Raw genomic sequence first — 25,000 nt, 5'->3', positions numbered from 1 at the left:
CCATATCGTGAGGAGATCAATTAAAATAAGGTGATTTCAAGTTCCAACTGCAGTTAACAATAAGCAGCTATCACAAATGAGATATGACCGATTTTGAACTCTACAGAACAAGTAAACCACAAATTTCATATTCTCGGAATTGATGAGGTTTTTTTAAGCTGCTGAAGCTTGCAACCAAATACCGCTTTGTTTACAAACGTTATCTTTCGAGCTGATCAATGCAGCACCGATGCTGAGAGCAAAGCCTGAACTGACTTGACCGTAAATTAGGTGACTGTCGAGTGGTTCCGAGTACGTCATTGCCAAGAGCCTAAGGGATTACGTGACGTAATTGCAACCGAGCCAGACATAAAAGTACTGTAGCTACATTATCACAACCAAGTCACTCTTGATCACAACACCTCTGAAAACACGATCTAAGGCTTTCAAGCTACCCAACGAGAAGCAACACTAAACTAAAGAAAGAACAAAGGAAGGTGAGAAGAACTTTCTTAAATTCAAACAGCTTGTTTGCTGCGTAAACCGAAACAACTTGGTATTTTTTACTGTTTTGACATCAGGATAAAGTTGCACAACTTTTTCAGGTGTCACGCACGACTTAACAAAGAGAGCTTTTCGACACAAACGAGAAATGAAACTAAGAAATGTACAGTCAGTCATTATCAATCTTTCGATAAGTGTGTACAATCGCAATGGAAACGTGAGACGAGTTCAAATTACTAAAACTTGACGTGAAAATTCTACATTGTAATTATAAAACTTAAGTTGTTTATCAAAATAACTAATTTGTGAAAGATAAAATAATTTTTTGAAAAACAATGCGATGAAAAGAATCTTACTTGTATGCAAAAAAATTAGGGTAGGTCACCAGGCTAGGTTTCGAGATATTGCTCAACAATTCCGGCAAAAAATGTCTCCAGTTTTTTGTGATTTAGGTCGCGTTCTTAGGTCACTCAGCTGACCCCGGAAATTCTTTCGAACCTCATTAAAATTCGAGAGCTGAAATGACTGCGGTATATTTAAAAAAAACTTCTAAAAACTAATCAAAGCAAAGCAAACTCAATTCACACTAAAGAAAACCAGGTAATTTTTTTCAGAAAGTGAAACGGAATTTCGCCTTTGCGTTGTCTCACGACCCCATAAGCTGCATAGCTTTTACTAATAAAGGCTGTCTGTCAAGCACTATTTGTCATGCGTAGGATTGATGTCATATTAAGAAAATAACGTTCATTACACGATTCAGGTAATATAGAGAAGCCCTTCTCACTCGTCAAGAAAAACAAATATTTAAATTACTATTCAAATGTATTCATTGTGATCCTTCGCACCGCAACCTATACCTCCCCCTCTACCACGCTACACATAATCAATTTTGCATTAATCAGCTCTTGATTATTCTTCATGTCCGTCACTTATTTTCGTCTTTGGCCAATAAAGCGCGGTGACAAACATGAGGCTAAACAAGTGCATAACTGAAATAAATTTTTAGGCTGGATTACAGAACATCCGTCCATTTACATTTAACCAAGAGAAAATGAGGGGACAGAGAAGGAGGTTCCCGGTCCAGCCCTTGGGATATGTCAAGTCCACGAAAGTTATTTTTAGACGAGCGGAAGTCTTCCGAGACGTCCGCATGCAGGCCAACCTCGGTCCGATGTTTGAAAGAAAATATATATTCATCAGCCTTCCACGTGCGCCATCATTTCCTCTTTTCACTAAGAACCTGAGAGCGAGGCAAGACTGCATGCGGACGTCTCAGAGGACAGACTTTCGCTAGAACAAAGACTTCCGCTCGTCTAAAAATAACTTTCGTGGACATAACATATCCCGGCCTTGAGCCTTGAGCCTCCCTCTCTGTCCCCTCATTTCCTCTTGATTTAACCTCAAAAGGCCCAAAGTCATACCTTGTTCTTTAATCCACACTGTGGACCACGGTGGCAGTGCATTTTACTCCTTGGAATTATAATATCCATATTCGTTCACTACGAGACTTGGAGTTGTAATATTCAAATTCATTGACTACGGAACTGCAGTGACAAGATTAAATAGTAACGCTTCCAAGGTGGACGGGTACTCTTTAATTCTTCAATTTCTAGTGCCTTAATAACGTTTCGTATGGCTCAAACCACATCTTCAGAATTAACCGTTAGCTATTTAAAAAATATATATAACAGTAATTTGAGTAGCTTACGAGGTAACATTGATAGTACCAAAAGGAGGTAATACAATACTTTAAAAAGATAGACAAGAAACAATGAAAACAAAAGAGAAAATATATACACTGTAAATGCAATACCTAATACACATGTAAAACTTATTAATAAAGATACAGCTTTTCGCTGCGAACATATCCAGTTAAGGGTGGCTGAAGATCACGAAGAAAAAGAGTTTCTTTTATGGTACAATGTCGGTCGACCTCCCAGTCGCTAGAATTTCAAAGTGGTCCCATTTTAAGTTGTGGCCAGTTGAGATTACGTGCTCACGTGTTATTAGGGAGCTTACAAAACGATGACGCCGACGGCGACGACGACGCTACAAAATAATAGGTTTAGTGAGCAAAAACAATGGCTCTGCACGCTCTGCACGTGCGTTTTACATTTTGGTACATTTCTTTGCCGTCATCTCCTAAATGACGACGTGAAATGACCAAATTCAAGGTCTGTGGACGACGTTAACACATGACGATTAATTTTCAGTTCTCTCTCTAAGCTTCAAACCCACTCATACAGGTTTCATTCCTCGACAGTTGCTATACATTTTAAGGCGAAACGACATGAAATAGCTTCGTAGTGATATGAATAACGCGAACTTGTATTTTTAAATGAAGTCCTCGTTGCCATCGTCGTCCTCGTTTCGTAAGCTCCCTAATTGTTACTTAACAACGTCTTGAAGTGTTCAGATTTCCGGTCATGTCGCCTTCGCTTTGTTTTACCAATGTAAAATTCATTACAATCCTACAAACTTTGTAGCTCTAATCAGTTCTTATACGAGAAAAAAGACTTGATGTTACGTAAAAATTTATTTCATTTTTGCGCTTGTTTAGGCTCATGTTTGTCAGGGTAGTTTGTGTCCTATTCCGTCGGTTATTGTTTAAAGATGCCTTCTGCTAAGATGTATCCATTTAACTGCGCTAATTATCTCGATATCTTAAACAATTTCGAAACTTCTGCGATAGGCATCCATTTGCAAATTATGTGGGCTACCATTGGTATATGCAGGAGTCATGGTCTCCTGGTAATGTGCGATGATTGGCTAAAAGATGTCTGGCCGCATTTAAATCACACACAGTTACGACACGCTCGCTCGCGTTCTCCTGCACTTACCGTCCGTTGTCCGTGTTTCTACTGCGTCATGACGGTGCAGCTGATTTTCTGCATGTGTCTGTGGTCCAAATTGCACCTAATTAGATGCAATATTTATAAGAGTGTAATTTTTTTTCAGTGCTATCTTTTTCAGTCCCATGTAATCCACGTGAGCGTTTATAGTTTTGGAACTGGGCCCCCGCAAGAATGGAAAATCTCTGACCAGGATGAGAAGTGAACACACGACCTTCAGAAAATAACGTATCGAGTACCCACGTACCTTATATAGAACGTTTTCAACCAACCTCTAGGGACATCAATGACAATAGAGAAATGTACGACTTCTGGTGGACGAACAAAAAAAGCTAATGAGAGATCTTTTGTTTTCGTTCGCCAACATGAAGGCGATGACGTCACGTGAAAACCTCCTATAGGACATTTAATTCACCCTAAACTTGAAGTGCAATAGATCACCTCTTAGCTGGCTTGATAGCTCAGTTGGCAGAGCCAGTGCAGCGTAATCCAGCGCACGGTGGTCATGGCTTCAAATCCCTTTCACGTTTGGAATTTTTTCAGGCTTGCTTGCAACTGCGCATGCTTAAGTTTCTTATCTAACTGCGATGAACTTTCTAACGTTCTTTTCATGTTCATTGCGCAGATCAAATATATGACATAAATTAATCATTATTCCGCCTTTAATTTCTTGCCCTACTTTAGCATTCTTCAAGCGCGTGGACCCTTTGAGTCGCTCAGTTATTCATAACGATGCCGCGACACAACCTTCCCGTGTGGAGACGCCTGCTAACAGTGGAACCCGTTTTATTTTTCCACGCGTACGGATTGCTGTCTGCCTTTCCTCTGTATCGGCAATACGTGTACAGTGTTCTTAGCGAACAAAACGGTTTTCCTTATAAAGAGGTTACTGCAGTCGACGATGGACTTGGATGCCAAGAAAGTATCATCGCCCAAAACGATACTTTAAAGCAACTCGAAAAAGAGGTGAGATAATATACACAACATTTTAATTGACTTACCTACGAACACAAATACCTTCAACTAAGAGTAGTCTTGAATATGCTGATGATAGAAGTGCTTAATAAAAGTACACTATATAGGAAACTGAGGTCTAACGTGCGCAGTTTCACGCGCGCGGGATCAAGGGTTGGTAACCATACATTTCGCCATTCGTGACATTGGCCGTCTTTGTACTAGAGACGCATAAATCGTCTGGACGAATTATGTGTCTCTCATGTTATTCGTCTAGTCTAAAGACGGGACGAACTATATAAGACGCATAATCCGTCTGAGACGAACTTGGGCAAACAGTCTTTGCTGCGTCTGTTTAATTCCCTTGGCAGGGACAAAACATATACGTATGTCAGGCTAGCCACGAAAGTATGCAATGAATGAATGCATGCAACTTAAATCTGTTAAATTCGTCAATTATGAAGACGGGCACAAGATGCATAATGCGTCTGGCGAACTATCTAATTAAGTGCGTCTTCGAAGACGTGCTAAAAAGGATAGTTCGTCCAGACGCATTATGCGTGCATTATGCGTTTTGTGCCCGTCGTTATACCAGACGAACTTAACAGACCCAGAAATAAAAGTTTGCCCAAGTTCGTCCCAGACGAATTATGCATCTCTAAGATAAAGGTGGCCATTGCATCGCCGCAGTTCGGCACATAATACGCGCACTAATCCCACCAGCTTTGCAGGCTCAATCAATCTTATATAATTTTAGGTACAAAGCCAAGCCACAAGAGTGGATCTTGCACTGGTTTTCTTTGAGACGATCCCCTCTCTTCTCCTGGCTCCGTTTTGGGGAGGCTGGTTAGACAAGTCTGGACGGAGAAAACCCGCACTAATCTTTCCTCCGGTTGGAGCTATGCTGGGGACCATAGTAATACTTACTGTCATACAACTCAAGTTGCCTTTGTATGTGATGTTCGTGGGCTCGGCTATCAGCGGCTTGTCGGGATTTTTACCGTTGCTTACAATAGCTGTCATGTCGTATGTTGCTGATACAACAGAGAAGACCGCGATTGCATTTAGATTGGGTAAGGAGAGACATAAAATCTTATTTTTGGAAAAGAACTCAGGCACAAAGTCAGTTTACCGTGGGAGAGCTTTGCCATAGGTGGAAATATGGTGACATGAATTTGTGACTAAGTTAATGGAATGAGAGGCGTTCATCGATGAATGAATTTTTGTTCGAGATTTTTGCCGATTTCGGTGCTAAAGTGGTCTAAGGATAGGCCGCAAATTGTCATGTTGTGGTGGAGGTGATTAGGAAGATAAAAATGGCCCGCAACTAGTTTTGACGCATCTGTGTCGTTTTTTCTACATCTCGTAGTTGTTTGCGAATGTTTCGCCCATGTAGATCTTCTTACATAGTGCGCAGGGTTATAATTACGCAACAGGTGACATTTACGGAGATGCACGTGGAGTGGTCAGTGATTTTAACGGATCGATTCGGTCCTGATAAGTAACCATGTTAGAAATAAAAGGACAAGTTTTGCTTCGTGTGTGTGTTTATTTAAAAGTCCGGCTTTATCCCGGTTTGTTGTCAGACTTAAATGTGCTCTTAACTAGAAAGTTACCTATGTTTTTGTCGCGTTTGAATCAAATAGGTGGTGGTAGTTGAAATAGATGTTTAGTTTCGGGATCATTGAGGAGAATTTTGAAGTTTTTGAGAATGAAATTTTTGACTGCAAGGTTTTGTGGAAGGTAGGTGAGGGTGAATGGCATTCTGTTGGTTTCTTCGTTCTGTGACGTTAGGCCGTGTGGTGTGCGGCCCCACTGGGGAAGAATACCTCCAACGTATCCCTGGGTGTCGTAAGAGTCGACTTAAAGGGTTGATGCTGAAGGTTAACCTCCTCTTCATTATCAAAAAGCCTGGTTCCCGCCTGCAACCTCGTGAGGTCGACTGCTGGCACCGTTGGGACCCCCCATGAGTGCCTCAGCCGAGCAGAGAGAGACGTTTGGCACGATGTTTGCCTGTGGTGACAGCGGAGTCAGGGTAGCCACGTTTTTTTGAAAAACTGGCACATTTCCTCGCACTTGCTGTTAAAGTCGAAGTTGCCACTAGAGAGGTGCCTCAGTCTAAGAATTGAGAGAATGGGATGGCATTTTTTACGTGTTGTGCATGAGAGGACGAATGAAGCAAATAGTTATGGGAATCTGTTGGTTTGTAGTGTACACTAGTAGATAAACCGTTGCCGTTGACTAAACGTTTAATGTCGAGGAAAAGCAAGGAAAGCTAGTGAATTTTTGACTATGGGTGTCATGATTTTTTTTAATAGCTCGAGATAAGTTCATTTGGGCAACTGCATGTTTACTTTAGACAGGCTCAATTGACCACTCCTCTTCAAGGGTTTTTTGGGTAAACTGACATAAAAATCCTAGCTGCCAGGAGAAAGACATGAGTTGGCTGTTTGCAAGTGCAGCTGACGGATAAAACCAAGGATTACTAGAACAAGTTGAACGTCATCCAGTTGTCGTGTTAGGAAAAAACCAGGAATCTCAATATTTTTAGTTTGGAGCCATAACCAATACGGATCACGTGAAATCACAAGTATATAACGAAACCAACGACCGCAATGAATAACACAACGAGTTCGTAACGACTAAAAGAGTTCTTTGTACAAGTGATTATTCTGAGTAAGGTACAAACTAATTGACCCGACTACAGGGTCGACGGTTGTCTTTCCCAATCTCGTTACCAGGGCTTTTTCTCCAAAAGAAGTGTGGGAACCCAACCGAGGCCCTGGAAATAGGCACATATAGATAATGTTAAAAATTGCGAGTCAAACGTTGCTCAAAAGTTGCTCCAAAAGTTTAACAAGTTGCTTATCAACATACGCCACTTCATTCACATAAAAGCTTCAAACAAAATTGTACTGGATATCCTCCGCAAAGGTGAAACGTTGCTCAAACTTCAAAAGTTGCTAAGAAGTTGTAAGTATAATCTATATATGCCTACCTGGAAACGAGGTTGGATATGTTCTTATCAAAACTTCAACGAATTTCATCTCTTCGAAACAGTGAGACTTAGGGTGCGTTCGATTGACCGTATTCCGGAATAGGAATACATGGAATATAAGTTAGAAATCCTTCGTTTTTACGGAGATTCACATTAAAATTGTCAAACATCTGCTAAAATGCTATTTTAAACATATTTTTACTATTCGTGCTGCTTCGAAACGCGCTAAACAAACCATTTTAATTATCACTCCACGTATTCTTATTCCGGAATAGGGTCAATCGAAGGCGCCCTTAGACAGTCCTCATAAATTATACCCTGCGAGCAGCTGGTTTCGCCTACGCTTCCCGCGAAAGAAACCACTGCGAGCAACCGTTAGTCTCTTTGAGTGTGCCGCTGTCCAGCGCCAAGGACGAATAAATTAAATTTAAACCAGTAAAACGAGTTAGAAAACTTGTTTTGGAGCTTGCGCGTGCGTTCAGCTACGTAAGTGCTGCGTTTGGACAAGCCTGCTGTGTAGTGATTTCCCGCGAAATAAGACGAATTGACGTCATATTCATCACGTGGGGTGTAACGTACTTCGCACATGCTTGATGGAAAATCAAACGGTTGCTCGCAGTGGTTTCTTTCTCGAGAAGCGTAGGAGAAACCAACTGCTCGCAAGGTACATAAATTATAACCTTGTTCCAAAGAATATTGTTTCTTTTAGGAGATATCCTAACAAATATTTGTTTCACTTTTCTTTGCAGCGATTATGCAGTTGACGGTCCTCTCGGCCGGATTCCTTAGTCAGCTGACAAGTGGTTTATGGATTGAAAGGTTTGGATTCATCGCACCTGCATGGCTTATCTTCGCCTGTTTTACAGCAAGTGCTCTCTGGGTCATTTTCCTGGTTCCCGAAAACTACGCACAAGTTTCAAACGAGAAAAACAAGTTTTTCGATCTGCAGCACTTAAAAAGGCTGGTAAATGTCTTCAAAGTTCCTCGCCCCGGTGGATCAAGGAGAATTTTGTTGCTGCTGTTACTGACTGGAGCAATTGCAACCTTGACTGAGGAAGGCATGGGCGGAGTTGTAATCCTTTACATAATAAAGAGCCCTCTTTGTTTTAGTCCATCTCTTGTGGGCTACTTCCTGGCTTATGCATTGTTAACTCCCGGAATTGGAGGAGCTGTTGGTGTGAAGTTGTTCGGAACTTTCTTCAGTGAAAAAATTACTGGTGGGATAGGACTTGTAAGTCAGATCATAGAAATGACACTCTTGTCGTTTGCAACTCGCACTTGGTTGGTTTTCCTAGGTGAGTGGGAGATCTTTTACTTAAGGTATGAGTGGAAATTTAAGAAACCCGACATGATTTTTCTGGCAGGTATCCACGATATGTGAAGCCAGTCATGGAAATAACGTTAACAATATCTGACAAAAAGCCCAGCAGCATTCTTCAATTGCCCCCATGAATTTTATCAATATCTGTGAAGTCAGTTGCCTCACAAAAGGTGGGCGAGCGAAAAAGGTGGGGCCCTTTCTCTCCTGACCACTCCCAACCGTCCTGCAATTATTCTTCCTCATGTACCTTGTTCATTAATGACGGCCAAGATAATATTCTCTTTTTTATGCCTATTCAACCAAGAAGTCTCATTTCCATGCAAGCGGGATATTATTTTGTATATGGGAAGATTATTTAAAAGGGCAAAACTGAGAAGAGTAATTTATTGGTCGCTAATAATGCCCAATGGTAGCTGTGAGGAACCACTGGATGTGATTTGTATTTCTTTTTGACTTGCAGCACCTGGGCTGGCAGTTTTTAAGCACTGTCTTGGTCCAATCGTTATTGGGATTTTGTCCAGGACAGTAGGAGAGGATGAGCAAGGTATGCTTTAACTCCTCCAATTCCCGCAGATCTATCTAGCTATCACTATCACTATCACTATCACTATCACTATCACTATCACTATCACTATCACTATCACTATCACTATCACTATCACTATCACTATCACTATCACTATCACTACCACTACTACCAGTACTGCTATGTGGTCTTACTTTAAAGTCACTTGCTTTGCAAATGAACTTGTCTTCATTCATTGGCTGATTGCACATCAATGATGTCAGTTAAGCAGACTTGGCGAGTGTGAGATTGGGGGTCATGCTCCAAGGATCATAAATAACGTCCCTTGAGATTTTATTGTCACTCCGCCAAGGGTTTCGGAACGAACCTTTTCGAGACATAGCAGATGAAAAACAAAAGACGTCGAATTCTCTGCTGGTCCCTGTGAGCACAAATTCCTGCCCGGTGGGTAGCTAGACGTCACTGTCGGGGCCTCCTAATACTCTTAGCTGGTCAGTGTAAAAGCGATAACGATAACGCTAACGATAATAATCACGTTGACGATTGATGATGATGATAATGATAATAATGATAATGGCGATAAAATGGAACACAAATGTCCAATACTCCGACATAATGAGATTACGTCACAATAGACATCACTAAGTATCATAAAGTGTCCCGCTCTTTACAAAACTGTTACCATTTTTCAAGGATTAGGGTTAAGGGACACTTTGTGATGTCCATTGTGATGTATCTTAAAATCTCATTATGTCGGCGTATTGGACAACCCTCAATAAAAAAGTTGATGTGACGTTAATACGTAAACGTGTTTTTCCACACTGCGCCAACTGCTCATGATTGACTTGCTTTACGACTGGTTCATTGCGATTAGTTAACTAAAGTGTTCTCTTTTTTCCGGCTTTGTAGGCTCCTTGTTCTGTGCTTATGGACTAGTGACTACGGTTTTTCAGTTTGCCGGTGTCTCAATCTTTAATTACGTTTATGAAGCCACCCTTAGCCTTGGATTCAATGGCTTTGTTTTCCTTGTGAGCGTCGCTATCAAGCTCATTCCCCTTGGAATTATTTGGTAAGGGCTGTGGAGACTCTTTGCGGAGCGCATCTTAGCTAAGAACTAAAGCAAGAGGTCCAAATGCTGCTATTACAACGGCTCTCCTGATTGCTTCAGAAAGCAATAGGCACAAAAAATATACAAGGGAGTCACTAGATCCTAGTCCCGAGCACAAGAGAGCTGCACTTTAAGGCAATGGTTGGCAATGGCTGGCTGGGGTAGTGATGTGTCTCAAGCTCGTTTATGTATACCGTATAGCACAGCTGAGTTTCCACCGGGGTGGATGCTTTCGGCCCTATCTTGCATAGAGCTGCCCCTTCGTAACAAAAAAAGAAAGCTGGCTCAATGTTAACTCTGTGTGACAATAACGACGTCTCTTTGGTTTTCAGCGGCATAAATATTCCCTCTCCAACCCAAGACGGAGCAGAGAAAATGCGAGCCAACAGTGATCAAGAAAATGGCATCGAACAGAAGACAGAGCCCCGAGAGAGTAAAAATACCCTTGTTGTTAACAACAGTTCAAAATGTAGCTTAGAAATGGACGAGAGTCCAGAGCATGTTAAAGATGATGGGTTTACTGGCTCAACAAAACTCTAGAGCAGCGATTTCAATAAGCTTTAGTTATATGTTGTTGGTAAAATTGGTCTCAGATTAAGCTCGTTCTTTTCTAGGTGAAAAGGGATTTAACTCGCGAACCAATTATACATATATCTAACACATGATATCTTGTAGGATTTAATTATAGGGACCGCCTTCTAAATTTATCTACTTACCGCGACGTTACCAATTTTACATCTGTTCTTGTAAATAATACAGTAATATATCCGGAGCCCATTACCTCCAATACTAGTTTTCACAGATTAAGCTATTTTTAGACAAGTTCTTAAACAAGAATTGGCGTTTACTAGTGACTATTCTCAATCCCATAGGTATTAATTTCTTACGCAAGACTTGTGGTTAGCTGGAAAGGTCTGGTTTCGCGGGAAAATCAATCTAAAAATAACTCGGTGTGTAAAAACGCTCTTGAATATGTATATTGACAAATTGTTTCTTTAAGGAGGTTCGAAAGGGTTTTTCACATGTAACAGTGGAAAAGGGTTAAAACACTGTCGATTCTTTCGGTAGGGGAATGTTTTGATATTTGTATAATAATATTGCAAGGCATTTTTTCAAGAGACCCAAATTGTTGCCATGGTAACGGTACAACACTGCAAAACGGCCCTCTAAAACTTGGAAGATATCTTAAAAACTAATTCAGTGACCTGGTATTTTTTAAAACTTCGAAAACCTTACAAAATTCCCAGTTTTTAATACCTGGTATCAGGAAGAACTTTCCTGCTAGAAGAAACAGAAATAAAACACAAATCGCGGTGATAAACATTGTGAAGCAACGCATTTTTAAAAACTTAACGTTTCGTATGCTACAACGTACATTTCGAAAAGTAACCGTTATGACTTTGAAAAGTATTTCTTTAAAATTGTTTTTAAAAAGGTCAGCACCAAGCTAAGTTTGGAGATATTGATCTGACAAAATTAATTTCGGTTTTCCGGACAGTAGCTGACTCGAGCAGCTTACGTGTTGCATTCGTGGCCCATGCCCAGCTTCACTGACATTGTATTTCATATTATTTACACGGTTGCATTCTTTCGCCTAGTCACTTTGTTTTATTATTTCACGTCTTTTTTGACTAAATACAATTTTAATTGTCAATCCCGCCTGATGAACATGCAGTACATACACCTGTTAGCTAAGCAGTGAAATCTAGCCTTCCTGAACAAAAATAATCCACCCACCGCTCCTGTATCATTTTTGTCTTCTATTAAAAAGAGTAGACGTCTACACTTCCGACAAACGTTTGTTCTTTGGATACGTAACGCAATCTTAGCCGACGAGGCCAACGAGGCCTACATTGCCACCCCTCCCCTAACACACATTTGGTGAGCCTCCACGATTCTGGGAGACTCGTGACCAGCCTGAACCAAGGTCTTTTTCTCAACGACAATGGAGGCAGAGAAGAGAGACCCTGGGAACGAGGTTGTATTGAGCCCAACTCTTTTGCAGGTTGGAGTCCTTCATTGTCACTAATGTTTCTGTGCTGTCCTAAATCCTTTATGGCTCCCACCAAAATATGAGTGCAGTGATTGTTTCTAGCATTCTAAATGGTCGTCCCAAGCGTCTTGCTTCCATGAATGAATAATGATAGAATAGAGAATGAAGAAAACATCGCCAAAGGAAGTAAATGCCTCCAACTTCTTCTCTGTGTCCTGCAAAGCCAAGGTAAAGTTGAGTCCATATCAGTTTTACGTCTGTTACGTTTCTGTATACTATCAAACCGAGTGGACTCTTGATACCCACGGTTCGATATCCAAGTTATGTTACGGTCTCCCAATAGAGAAACGTACAGTACAGAACCTGCCGCCGGTGCAGCCATATGCAAATTGTCCGTGGATTTTTCATGATTTCACCATTCTTTTTGTATGCCAACAGATTTGAAGCACCAAACACCTCTTGAAAATACTTCTGAGATGTGTAAAGAGGTCGAGGCGGCCTCGTAAAAATGGTCTTATCTGATTTTCCTACGCCGTCCAGTCCAGTGATCACAGTTCGCACATTGATGATTTTGCTTTGTTGTCCTTGGTCGTAAGCACAGGATCGTTTTCGTCGCATGATATCTTGAGTTTATGGTAAATGAATCACACTGACAAACGATGATGAAAAACCTTACAAAATGCGCATTTATTTCGATTAAGGTATCAAAACAAACGGTGCCGTGGAAATTAAGGGTGCGGTCGATTGACCCTATTCCGGAATAGAAATACGTGTAGTGATGATTTAAAACGGTATGTCTGGCGTTTTGAAGCAACAAGGATAACAAAGATATGTTTAAAATAGCATTTTAGCCGGTGTTTGGTAATTTTCATCTGAATCTTCGTAAAAACGAAGGATTTTTAACTTCTATTCCATTTATTCCTATTTCGGAATATGGTCAATCGAACGCAGCCTAATTTTTGGAGTGTGGTTTTTAGCTTCAAATTTTTAGGCTTTTTTTTATCTAAAACTCAGAAATAACTGCAATCAAAATGATGATTCATATTTAACCAATAAATTAGGTTGTTTTAGTACTTACAGGCTTCAGTTTTAACCAGCGACTTTACTTGGAGGTGATGTTTGTCTTGGGAGGCATCTATGAACTGCCGCACGGTGCACTTGATGCGCGAGATATTGCCATAGGAGAAAAAGCCCTCGCTTAAATGATTGATACATTGTTGATTGACAGCCGAGTGAATTAGGGTGGGACCCGTGACTTAGCGGGCTTCAAAATAAAAATGGAAACTGACTCGGTACGTTAAGTGTTGCCAAACTGGAAAACCACTTTAATTTCCAAGTGTCCAAGCGTCCAGAATTTAATTCCATTCGCGCTTGTTGGATATATGAGACTGCTTACAGCCAACTTGGTGCTACGCGCCTCGTTGGCTGTTTACCATTTCCTATCCATCGAGCGCTCATGGAATTTTAATATTAAGTAGTCAAACTGCCTACAACTCCAACGAACTGTGAATTGTTCAAGAGGTAATCGGTATAGGTCTTCTTAATGAGATTACAGCACCTTAATTGCTCTGGTTCTAGTGTTTTTCAGTACCAGTCTCCAGCTCCTCAGTCTTCCGAAGAAATTGTTCAATGCTTCGCACCAAGAGATTCTCTTGTTCGCACTTTAATTTTAACTTGATATTTTCAGTCCTTACTTTCTCCACTATATCTTAAGCATTGTTCAGCTGCTCAGTCAACCTCTCCTTCTCGTTTTTCATCCCTTACTCTTGGAAGCTTGCTTGATCTTTTTTCAATATGAGGTCTTCTTAATCATCGTCATTACGGTTGTTTCTTTTTTGTGGAAGATTTTCTCTTTTTTTTTTTTAATTCTTGGGAGATAAGTGTTCTTGGCTAAACAACCTTTCCTTTCGATCTTCGAAACGTTTTACCTTCTGAGTCTTTCGTTTTCTCTTCAGTTCAGATTTTGCCTATGCAAAATTTTTCCATTTCAAGCAGCTGGAAATCTAGAGCATGGATTTCAAGGAAATCAATAACCACGTTTTTCATTTCTTGATTATCCACAGCTCCAATGTTGTACACAAATATGGCCAAAGAGGTCGATCCGACAACAAAAAACTGTCTTTTAAAGCACACGAAATTCCTCTCTCTCTTAATAAATGGAATGTTCTGATAGATTTACCTAAGCTTTCTGCATTTAAAACATTACGTTTCACAAAGGAACGGAAATCGTTGCATCAAGATTTATTTTGCGCAAAGAAGGGTATAGAAATTTGTGTCTTGTTAAGATATTCCCACATTGAAGCCTTTCCGCTCATAAAAATGAAGATTACCTAACCATATTTGTGACCCCAACTGTCTTCACATGATTTTGACAGACTTGCATGTTGCTGTTATAAGCCCGCAAACACTGGAGCGTGTATACTAAATCGAAATCCCTTCGCTTTTACCGAACAACTCTCTTCAAGTCGTAGACTTGAAGGAAAACCCATTCTGCAATCATTTCTTTTCAATACAAGCATGCAATACCCACATCCAGTCTTCGGACTGGATATTTTTGTATTTAGTGACAAAGGAATTTGTAGACTTGAAAACATATTGAAAAACATAAGGCGCCTCATTTATTTATTCCGATCCTAAAATACAATTGTGTGCAGTGATTGTTTACATTCAATTCAATTCAATTTCAATAGGTGCCAAGAATAAAGGTGAAGTCCTTGGATGACTCGTTAAAGGGGCTAGGTCACGCTCTTTTAGGCATATTCAGCACTGATCGAATGGTCATAGAATTAACTAAAATATCAAAATAACTGTTCAAAACTATAGAAGAACTCTAACAAAACACAGGGAAGCCAAGAAGGGACATGGATGGACAAAACTGGAGAGGATTGAAATGGATTGAATTTGGGTAAATTTGAAAAACGTCAGCCCACCTTTTTTCAAATTTATATCAGTCTATATCAAAATGTCATTTACAAAGCTTGAAAATCATTCTCAGTTGTTATGTTGCCGTGATTTTGCAAATGAAAGACTCTTGCTCTACCAATTTGACGTTTAGAGCTCATAATTAACAAAATTAAACAAAATTACCTAAAATAGCGTGACCTAGCCCCTTTAAAGTTAAAACTTCTTTCTCGACATGGTGTAAGATTAGCTCTGGAACGAGGCACCATGTTGTATAACAGATGCACCGAAGAAACTTTTAAAAGCCCGCCCACAACGGCCAATTGCTTTTCGATATACTGATAAAAAGGAATTGACTTATAATTGAAATTTGAGGTTCATGACAATTTGAACACTCGAACTATCAAAATCACATGTGCTTTCTTTTTTTCGAAAATTCCTGGACACCTCTCGAGTTCGCTCCTTTTGCCGTATTCTACCTTTCTTTTTGATTCAAACTTGCCTGCGTGGTTACTGGCTTTTACTCCTCCATTTACACGGTTGGGTGTGTTTACCGGTGCTTACTTTCCTGTTTCCCGAAACGTAGTTGAGGTGTGCTTTTTTTTTTGCGGTGATGGTCTTGTCTCATCGCGATTAGCTCCACGCCGGAATATTCGCTGGTGCCATTATCTGGAAATTTTGTTGATTAAAAGCAGTTTTTTTTCTTATACTTCATGCTCAAGGTTTGCATTTCAAGTGGTAAATGGTTTGTGTGCACTAACAGTTAAAGTCCTTTGTTGTAGTATAGCGTGGTTTCTTTGGTATTCATCTGAATTTCTGGCTCTAGAACTGACGGTGAAACCTGGAATACAGACACAAAAAAGCAAAAAAAAAAAAAAAAAAAGATGATTTGTTGTTGTAAGGAAACTCTAGGCAATCACAAACGACACAGCTAATCGAATAAACCAATCAGAATTCGTGATGAAGATTTGCAGCAGGCGGGCAAACAAGGGAAAACCATGTCGGGCGAGGAACCGAGGAAATGGTGGGAATTTTTTTGAGTAATCATTGATCGCAGCAAACCAGTTTCCACACGCTAAGCAAAACCGCTTAAACTGTAAGCGGATTTCCCAGGAAATAAAATTGTTAATGAGCTTTTTGATGTGTCAATGGATGATTTTGATAGGGATAGGAAAGTAATGAATAAATATCGAAATATTCAAGTTTTATAAAATGCAGCCCATGGAAAGGGCTAACGCTAACCTGGGTTGTCTGTGGAAAGAGAGCTATAGCAAGGGGAAGACCAAAGCCAAAAGCAGCCACACAGACCAGCACTTGAACAGGAAAGTAAAGTTTTGGACGAGACATTAAGAACTTAGTCCTATAATTAAACAAAAAAAAAACATTAGCCAGCCACTCAACAATCTGGAACAAGAAGGCAACTGCTACAAGAAGGACATCTGAATAGCCCATTTCCGAGTCCTGGTGCACAACCATTCAAATGGATATGAGTTGCGTATTCTTATGCAAATCAAACTCATTTCCTTTACAATAGTTGAGCACCAAGACTCACTTCGAAACCGAGACAAACAGCAACTCGGAAATGGCCTATTAAACTCTTTCCGTGTTTAAAATGTGTCTTAACTGGTAGCCTGCAGAGGTTGCGTTTTTTGGCAGGCGGACGCTTGTTCAAGGTCTAAAGTTCGTAATGGGTCGCCATTTTGAAAGCACACAGCTCTTAAACCTTTCATACTGTTCTCCTCTCACTGAGTGCAATTTTCTTGACTGGCCTCAGGCCTCTGTTAGTCTTGCTATATCCAAGATGTCGGCCAATAGTTCTTACCAAAACAAAAATACCCCGGCTTTCCAGGCCACCTAACTGGACACGAATTTAACTAGTATGGAGCATCGTTGAAGCTACGCGAAGCTGCGCCCGTTACCATGACATTATTTCATATTTCCCAGGCATATGAAAACGTTATGTCCGTGCTAGTGTCCACGCGTGAAAAATCAGTGCCAGCCAAATAGACTAAGCTCCCCTGCTATAGCCGTTGCAAACTATTAAGGCTGATCAGAGTTTGAAGCGAATGCGTGGAGTAGGTATTGAGATATTTGCTTCTGAGTGGTCTTTCGTCAGTGAAATTTTCAGCCAGTTTGCTTTCAATTGATCCCGTACTACTCAATTGCAATTCAAACGCCAAATGTTCATGAAAGTCTCACCTTTCTAAAGCTTGCATAGCAAATGGCGGAATAACCAAAACTGGCAACGGGAGCAACACCCGTGTTAGGGTTGTTTCAGACACGGCCTGAAAATGAAAATGGAGAGGAGGACAGTTATCGATAAACGTAAAGGGAAATGAAGCTTTGTACTGGAAGCGCTTAAAAATTTACGTCTTACAAGTTTCACGTACGAAGTAGGTGAAAGAAAATGGTCGTAATCGAGGGGAAACAAAACTGACTCACTGTTTTCCTTGGGGCGAATCACCAAATCTTAATTGGGGAATGCAACGAGATTGGGCACTAACTGAAAATACAAGAAAAACGAGATGCAGAAAAGAGCAAGGTATCAGCTTACCTTCCGAGCAGCTATTTTCGATGTTCCAACAACATGTCCCTCCTTGTCCTTGACCTCAATTCCTGTGAAGAGCTCATGATTTCTCATGAGGACAACATTACAAATGTTAGCAGTAGCTAAAAAAGAGAAAAAGATTACCTATTAGCGATGTTGTCGTCGCTGTTGTTTGGTGCTCGTTATTTTGCTTACCCCCTTAAGTCCTCAACAAAGCCTAAACTTCGTTATCTGATTTCACGTTGTTGTTTTGCACGTACGGGACGGTAAAGAAATCTGCTCCTGAAACATGCCGTTTTATAGCGTTTTGTTATCCGTTCCTTATCCGGGGTCGCGGAGTACGTTTTGATTGAAAGTGGGAGAGTTATGTTTTGGTTGGTATGAATCACGGAAGTGTGATGGGAGGAGGGGGCTATAGCATCCCCAACCCCACTCACTCCGCGGCCTTGCTAATGTCACGGTGACAACAACCCCTGCAAATCCAATTCGTGATTTTTCTCACCTGTAGCAGGATAAGCAACCAATCGTTGTAGTAAGGCTTTCAAAGATGGATTCGAAATTCTAGCGCGTTTTACGAGAGTCGTGAGGCCAAGCTATACACAAACAAAAGCATGACGTAAGAAAACAAATGCCTTGATATTTCCCACAGGAAATTCACAAGGAAGGCTGATGATACTTCATTTCATTGTTACTACTGCTCTTCCTAAAAAGTGTGTCAATATTTATTTACTTTTGCATCAATATTTGTTTTGCATAAAGCAGGCTAACAAAATCTGTTCCTTGCTTAGTTCGCATTTTTGAGGGTTAAAATAGAATTTTCGGTCCTTTTTCTGATAGCAAGTCGTATATTTTGAGGTCTCCTATCTAGATACTAACTCCGCCGGCCGCTGGCAAGGGATTAACTTCAGTAAAGATTTTGTTCTTCGAAACCTAAGAGTACACGCTTAAACTTGTGGTGAAAAAGAAGTTGTAAGATCAACATGTCAGCCTCGAAGCCAATGTTTCTTGATTCCCCTTTATTTTCTTCAGTCTTTCTGGGTTTAGTATTTTACTAGGAACCACATATCTTCTCAGGGGGCTATTTACCTAAGACATCTACCATGGCACTGTAATGATATACGGTACTAAAACAATATCGTCTACAATTAGAGCTACATAGTACGCAAATACAACTTGAATCTCCTGGAAAACAAAACGCAGCTCAGTTGATGAAATAAAGCGCTGTGTTACTGCACTACGACACGTACGCAATGCGTGCCTGTTTTTAATCTTGCCAGACATTGATCCGCGAAACAAATTGCGAACACTTTTTCAAGGTGACCGTCATACAAAAGTCGCTCGTTATTATATAAACACTAGTGAAATACCAAGTGAGCTTTCGCGCGAAAACATGATATCTTCACATGTGAAGAGATCACTGTTGCTATGATTACGTATAAAAACGCGCCTTTCGATGCCTTTGTGAAATGATTTAGTATTTCATTGGTGTTTATATAATAAATAGAATATGAATATTTCAATACTTGAGGAGAAATTTCGTATCTCCGTGCGGCCAAGTAACATCCTCTATATAATAAACGTAGGTGCTGTTTACATGGTAGAAGGAAGATTCTGGCGCCAGGAAGATATAAGAAGGTTGAATGAACACCCTAGAGACATGTGTTTTCCGTATTCTGTTTGCATTCATAAAAGTTGATCTCGACCCTACTGCAAGGGTTTTCCTGGTCAGAGATTGAAGGAAACCTTGAAGCAGGTTTGCCGTTCCCGTCTCGAAAACGCGCGTGCTTAAGCTCCCTATTGAGTATTAGGGAGCTTAAGCACCCGCGTTTTTGAGACGCGGACGGCAACCGGAAGAGAACATTTCGCGTGCCAGAACAGTGGTGTCTCCCAGATTTTTATATTTATCATCTCTAATGGAGAAAAGATACTTAGTAATGTAAATGTGGTTGTGTGAAGACACGTTAAAAGGGAAAACAGCTCACTTCCGGTTGCCGTCCGCGTCTCAAAAACGCGCGTGCTTAAACTCCCTAATATTATTTTTTCACGCTTGTGACAGTTGTGGTTTTGTCACAGCTTGCGTGTTTATTTGTTTGGTTTCGTTTTCGACCACGCCCTCCGCCTTCAGTGAACTCTGAAAGGCGTGAGTTGTTTTCTCTGTTTTCTTCCTTATTTCTGTTTCCTCAAACTTACCACGATATGTTACAAGACTGATGTCACGAGTTCAAACTTATTAACCTTGTTCAAGCCAAATGAAAATGTTTTAGTTGTTTGGAGGCTAAGTGCCGGTACAAAGATATCTCCAGTGCAAGGATTTTCCTTCCTCCGCAAAAACTGACCCTTAATGAACTTACCGCAATAGTCACCGCACTAGTAACAGCTCCAAAGTAGCTCATCAAAAATCTGGTCGTTGGTGTTGGCTTAAAATACAACAAAACCATCTTCAATCGTTTTTGTCAAAATTAGAGCGAGTTTCAATCGAGTGTCGTAAAACCAAAATCAACGTAATTGCTTTGGCCAATCCAGTAAACCAATCAAAACTTGAAGTAATTACACCTAGCCGCCACAAAGAGCGGGAAAATGTGCACGCCCAAGCCACGATTGGTTTTGGTTTCACTTCTGATTGGTTGAAAAAATGGAGCGAGAACTTTGAACCAATCACTGAGTGAAGTAATGTAAAACCAAAGCAATTCGCTGATTATTTTCGACACTCAATTGAAAACCGCTCTTAACAAAATTATCTGTTTTCAATTCCTTTGTAGTTCATCTGTTACAGTTATATCAAAGAACAGGGCAGAAAAAAAACCCGCGGTATTATAACAGAAAAGAAAAACAATAATTCTAGTCAATGCTGACCTTGCTTGCATTTCTGTTTGAGTAGTTGACAGCTGCATTGTGGCTCTGATTCATCCACTGCAAGTTTAAGATGACTCCATCAGCACAACAAATGTGTTTGTAACGGTAATTATTATCATTGTTTCAAACTTCATAAGGAGGCAGTGTATTATGTTGTAAAGGTCATTAATAAATTATGGAGGTTGCAGCCAAGAGAATCACAGTACTCAAGTCACATATTTTCCCCGTAAATCATGTTACAGTTCACAATGTTACCTTAATTAGTTTTCTGTGCCTAAATTACAGACCAACCACCCTGCCATTTAGATACTATATACCCCTGGAGATATGTCCAGGCTTTTCATAAGCGTCCCGAAGTGTCCTCTTCTTAGGTTCTCCTTAACTGTGACATTAGGGAGCTTAAGCAACAGTAACGGCGACGGCAACGAGAACGTCATCTCAAAATGTAAAAATCGGGTTATTTTAATCGCTTCATGACTATTAGATACATGCAGATTTCTATAAGCAGCACAATGTATCCTCTTAGGTTCTCCTCAACTAATATATCTAGAAATATACGGTGTACCCACTAAACGTCACAAAGTGTCCCGCTAAATCTACTGTAACAGTTCAAGTAAATGCAATTACCCTAACTTTCAAATAATATTTACGAAAGCTAATGTTCAACGGGTTGTTGTAAATACGTAGCTGACGCATAGACTTAATGCCTAGGACACTTCATCATGCTGATCAAAATCTGCATGCATCTAATTAGGTGCAATCCTGGATATAAGTGTGTGTACCATAGAGCGAGTTTCAATCGAGTGTCGTAAAACCAAAACCAAAGTAATTACACGTAGCGGACACAAAGCACGAGAAAATGTACACGCGCATGCTACCATTGGTTTTTGTTTCACTTCTGATTGGTTGAAAAAATGGCGCGAGAAGTTTGAACCAATAACTGAGTGAAGTAGAGCGATTTTCAATTGAGTGTCGTAAAACCAAAACCAAAGTAATTACTTTGGCCAATCAAAAACGACGGAAGCAATCCAGTAAACCAATCAAAACTCGAAGTAATTACACGTAGCCGACACAAAACGCGGGAAAATGTGCACGCGCAAACCACAATTGGTTTTGGTTTCGCTTCTGATTGGTTGAAAAAGTGGCGCGAGAACTTAGAACCAATCACTGAGTGAAGAAAATGCAAAACCAAAGCAATTCGCTAATTACTTTCGACACTCAATTGAAACCTCTCTATCAACCTTTAGTAATTACATAGGTGATTATTGAAAATTCTCTGCACTGATTGGTTGCCATTGAAGTGATTACGCATAGTTGTATCCTGCAAATATTGCATCCACCTTTTATCCCAGATGTTTTCTGTACCATGTCTAGTCTCTTTTTATGTCTACCACATTGGAGCTCATTTGAATACCTTTGGAGTGAATCAATACACTGTAATAATTTTATTGACGCCAACTTACCTGCCAAAATACGACAGTCGGCAAAGATGGTGCAGGCAATAGCATTCCTATTACCTAGAAAAGCAGATATGGTTTGCATTTACTCTGGTTTACAGTTTAACAAAATCAATGCAACTTACACTTATAAACTCCAATAATTATTTAACACACATAATGTTTCAAAATGCCTGAGCCCTAGTGCCAACATCTTATTTACATCTCATTTAAAGGGCATAGTTTTTGAAAGGAACTAGATGTTGTTAACCTATTCAACCCTGAAGTGGCCCTATTGATGAGTAAAATCATCTGGGGCGGGATACATTAAAAAAACTCTAGGACTTAATGGGTTAATTAGAAACAGGTGCCAAGGGTGAGTCAGTGACACCTTCACAGAACACTTGATACAAACTGTCCTATGTGCACTTAGGGCACTTTCCTTTTGTCAGAACTGGCTGCCCAGACTTGTCATTTTGCAAAGAAAATGTAACAATTTGAAGAAACACTGGCATGATAATCCCTCGGAGATGTCATAGAGTTAGTCCCTCCAAATGCCCGGTCTGGCCGGTCAGTTCTGTCAAATGAAAAGCACCCTCAGATTAGTTTGTGGTTAGTTTGAAACTAAAGATGGCCATGGAAATCTCACCCTATCAATTGAAAACAGTTTTTTCTTTTCACCATTCTCTTAAAAACATAAACTTTATTTGACACCAACTCTGAATAACCCCTTTGAATTAATAATAATTATTATTACTGCCAGGAAGCTGAAAGCTAAAACATTGCTTATAATAATAAAAAATCTGCAATTATGAAATTGAAATTCCAAAAGACCATTTACTCATCCTGTCATGAAAAACTTACCGTCACAGTCCCAAAAGGAACATATCCTGTAATCACACACAAAAGGATGTCAGTTAGGGGCTACATTCACCATGGAAGTGCAAAAAGACTTTTTGCATTGAGATGAAGATGTGCATTACTGTCCCAATAAAATTAAGCGAGAAGAGGCCTAGTGGACCTTTATGCAATACTTGTATCTGTACACAGTTAACACAGCAGAAAAACAAACACGTTCCAAAGGTGGAGGGTGTAAACTGCAAGTTGCAGGTCACTGCTTCACCATAGCTGAAACAACCCAAAACTTTACTAATGCTAACATTAGGCCTAAAATATAATGTTTAAGTCTAAGGTTAGCATTAGTAAAAGTTTGGGTTGTTTCAGCAATGGTGAAGCAGTGACCTGCAACCTGCTGTTTACACCCTCCGTGTCAAAGCTCTGTGGAGGAGTAACCAATTTAAGTGGAGTCATATACTGTTTATAAGCAATTTGGCTAAGAACAAAAATTCATTTGGATGGAGAAATAAAATTAATATACTTGATGTCAATCACCTGACATTCTAAAGGGCATGAACACTTTTTTCCCAGTATCAGGATGAATGATGGCCTGAAAGGTGAATAAAATTGCCTTCACTAAAGCAGCAGTATAAGCATAGTTAGAAACCTGAACAAGGATTTGAATACAACACAGACCCACCATTAATGCACCATTTCAAAGCAACATCTTGCAACACTTTTGGGCACAACATGTTGTATACGTTTGGCCACCCTATTGCGATATGTTGTGAATATATGTTGCAACATGTTGGATGATGTTGGATCAAATGTGAAAAGTCAAATTTTTCGTGCAACATTTTGGATGTTACACGATCTTGTACTACGAAAATCACCGAACTGTGGAATGGGCTCAAATTTTTATATCGTCGCCACACCCACTTTTTGTTGCTGCCCCGCCCATTTTCGTCGAAGAATTCAGTTGGTACTTAAAGTAACAAACTGAGCCTTACCGGGGTGGCAGACCGTAGTTTTGTCAACCGCAAAATTTCTTTATTCCCCTGGGTCCCTCTGTTCGCAGTCGTATTTACTGTCTTTATCAAGCCGTGAAGGAATTAACATTAATTATGCAAATAAAATTTTCATTCCCCTGTGGTCTCCCGACACGACTGTTTCTCTCCGATGCTAATAATTAAATTTCACTGGCTTCAGTAAGTCCAGCCACAAAATATTCGAAGCACAGTATCCTACGAGAACAAAATTTATTTTTATGTTAATTCCTTGAAAGCCTGAGTCAATGCAGGTCCCAGGGGAATAAAAAAATTTGCGGTTGACAAACTATGGGAACAATAGTTATTTGCATAATTAATGTTAATTCCTTCACGGCTTGATAAAGACAGTTTCGATTGCGAACAGCCTACTGCGTAAAAGTGCTATTAACTAATAAAAGCAGCATGAATATGCAAAAGTTTGTTTACTACGGCTTTCATTCTCGCATCTTTCAACGCTTTCGCCCCGTGACTGTGATTTTGAAGTTTGTCAACACGAAGGGGGTGTGACAGTGATTTGACGTGACTGAGATAATGCAGCCATGTCGGGACCCAGGGGAATAAAGAAATTTTGCGGTTGACAAAACTACGGTCTGCCACCCCAGTAAGGCTCAGTTTGTTACTTTAAACACCAACTGAATTCTTCGACGAAAATGGGCGGGGCAGCAAAAAAAAGTGGGTGTGGCGACGATATAAAAATTTGAGCCCATTCCACAGTTCGGTGATTTTCGTAGTACTCGTTTGGCCACGTTCATGTAACATTGTTGCTCTAGGGCATGCACGCTGGGTCCACTTTGTTGCGCGCCTGGGGCTGGGGCACATAATTATCGACATGTTGCGTTGAAAATGTTGCCTGCATTTGGTCGGCCCGTTCAACACATGTCGCAACATCATGCAACAAATGTTGCAAGATGTTGTGTTGAACTGTTGTGAGCATTTGGCCAGGCCTTTACCAGATTTTACACTGTCTAATGCCAGGTGATTTTACTTGTCAAGTGGGAGAGTCCTAAGGGGCCTGAAGAGTGAATGTGTTAAATCAAATGTGTGAAATTTTAATTCCACATTTACCTGAATTCTGCCATTTCAATAGATTTTCTGACAACTTCATCAACATTCTTCTTGAGGGTTACAAATTTTCACAATT

At 40.2% G+C, this 25,000-nt stretch overlaps 2 protein-coding genes across 4 annotated transcripts in view; one reads left to right on the top strand and one right to left on the bottom strand.

The window, feature by feature from the left end:
• The first annotated feature begins 341 nt into the window (after nucleotides 1-341).
• On the top strand, nucleotides 342-12,027 carry LOC138044101 (proton-coupled folate transporter-like). Its single transcript, XM_068890748.1, has 7 exons — nucleotides 342-476; nucleotides 4,020-4,301; nucleotides 5,047-5,362; nucleotides 8,037-8,582; nucleotides 9,069-9,152; nucleotides 10,044-10,203; nucleotides 10,575-12,027. Exons 2-7 carry the CDS (start codon nucleotides 4,068-4,070, stop codon nucleotides 10,780-10,782), a joined length of 1,548 nt encoding a protein of 515 aa, XP_068746849.1. The 5' UTR covers nucleotides 342-476; nucleotides 4,020-4,067; the 3' UTR covers nucleotides 10,783-12,027.
• A 2,803-nt stretch (nucleotides 12,028-14,830) lies between these two features.
• Nucleotides 14,831-25,000, bottom strand: part of LOC138044100 (sideroflexin-5-like) — a 26,743-nt gene continuing 16,573 nt past the window's right edge. For 2 of the 3 annotated variants that reach the window (XM_068890747.1, XM_068890745.1), the window contains exons 4-13: nucleotides 23,366-23,420; nucleotides 22,838-22,863; nucleotides 22,001-22,054; nucleotides 20,538-20,594; nucleotides 20,036-20,101; nucleotides 18,187-18,277; nucleotides 17,691-17,806; nucleotides 17,336-17,421; nucleotides 16,379-16,496; nucleotides 14,831-15,977 (exon numbers count right to left, since the gene is read on the bottom strand). In XM_068890747.1, coding sequence (XP_068746848.1) covers nucleotides 15,900-15,977; nucleotides 16,379-16,496; nucleotides 17,336-17,421; nucleotides 17,691-17,806; nucleotides 18,187-18,277; nucleotides 20,036-20,101; nucleotides 20,538-20,594; nucleotides 22,001-22,054; nucleotides 22,838-22,863; nucleotides 23,366-23,384 — 711 coding nt within the window. In that variant the 5' untranslated portion in view covers nucleotides 23,385-23,420 and the 3' untranslated portion in view covers nucleotides 14,831-15,899. The remainder of the gene's footprint in view (nucleotides 15,978-16,378; nucleotides 16,497-17,335; nucleotides 17,422-17,690; nucleotides 17,807-18,186; nucleotides 18,278-20,035; nucleotides 20,102-20,537; nucleotides 20,595-22,000; nucleotides 22,055-22,837; nucleotides 22,864-23,365; nucleotides 23,421-25,000) is intronic. The other variant, XM_068890746.1, reaches the window with a different exon arrangement.

This window comes from Montipora capricornis, chromosome 3 (assembly GCF_036669925.1).
Source record: "Montipora capricornis isolate CH-2021 chromosome 3, ASM3666992v2, whole genome shotgun sequence".
In the NCBI taxonomy this organism is placed as follows: domain Eukaryota; kingdom Metazoa; phylum Cnidaria; class Anthozoa; order Scleractinia; family Acroporidae; genus Montipora; species Montipora capricornis.
This window is presented reverse-complemented; position numbering and strand designations above follow the sequence as displayed.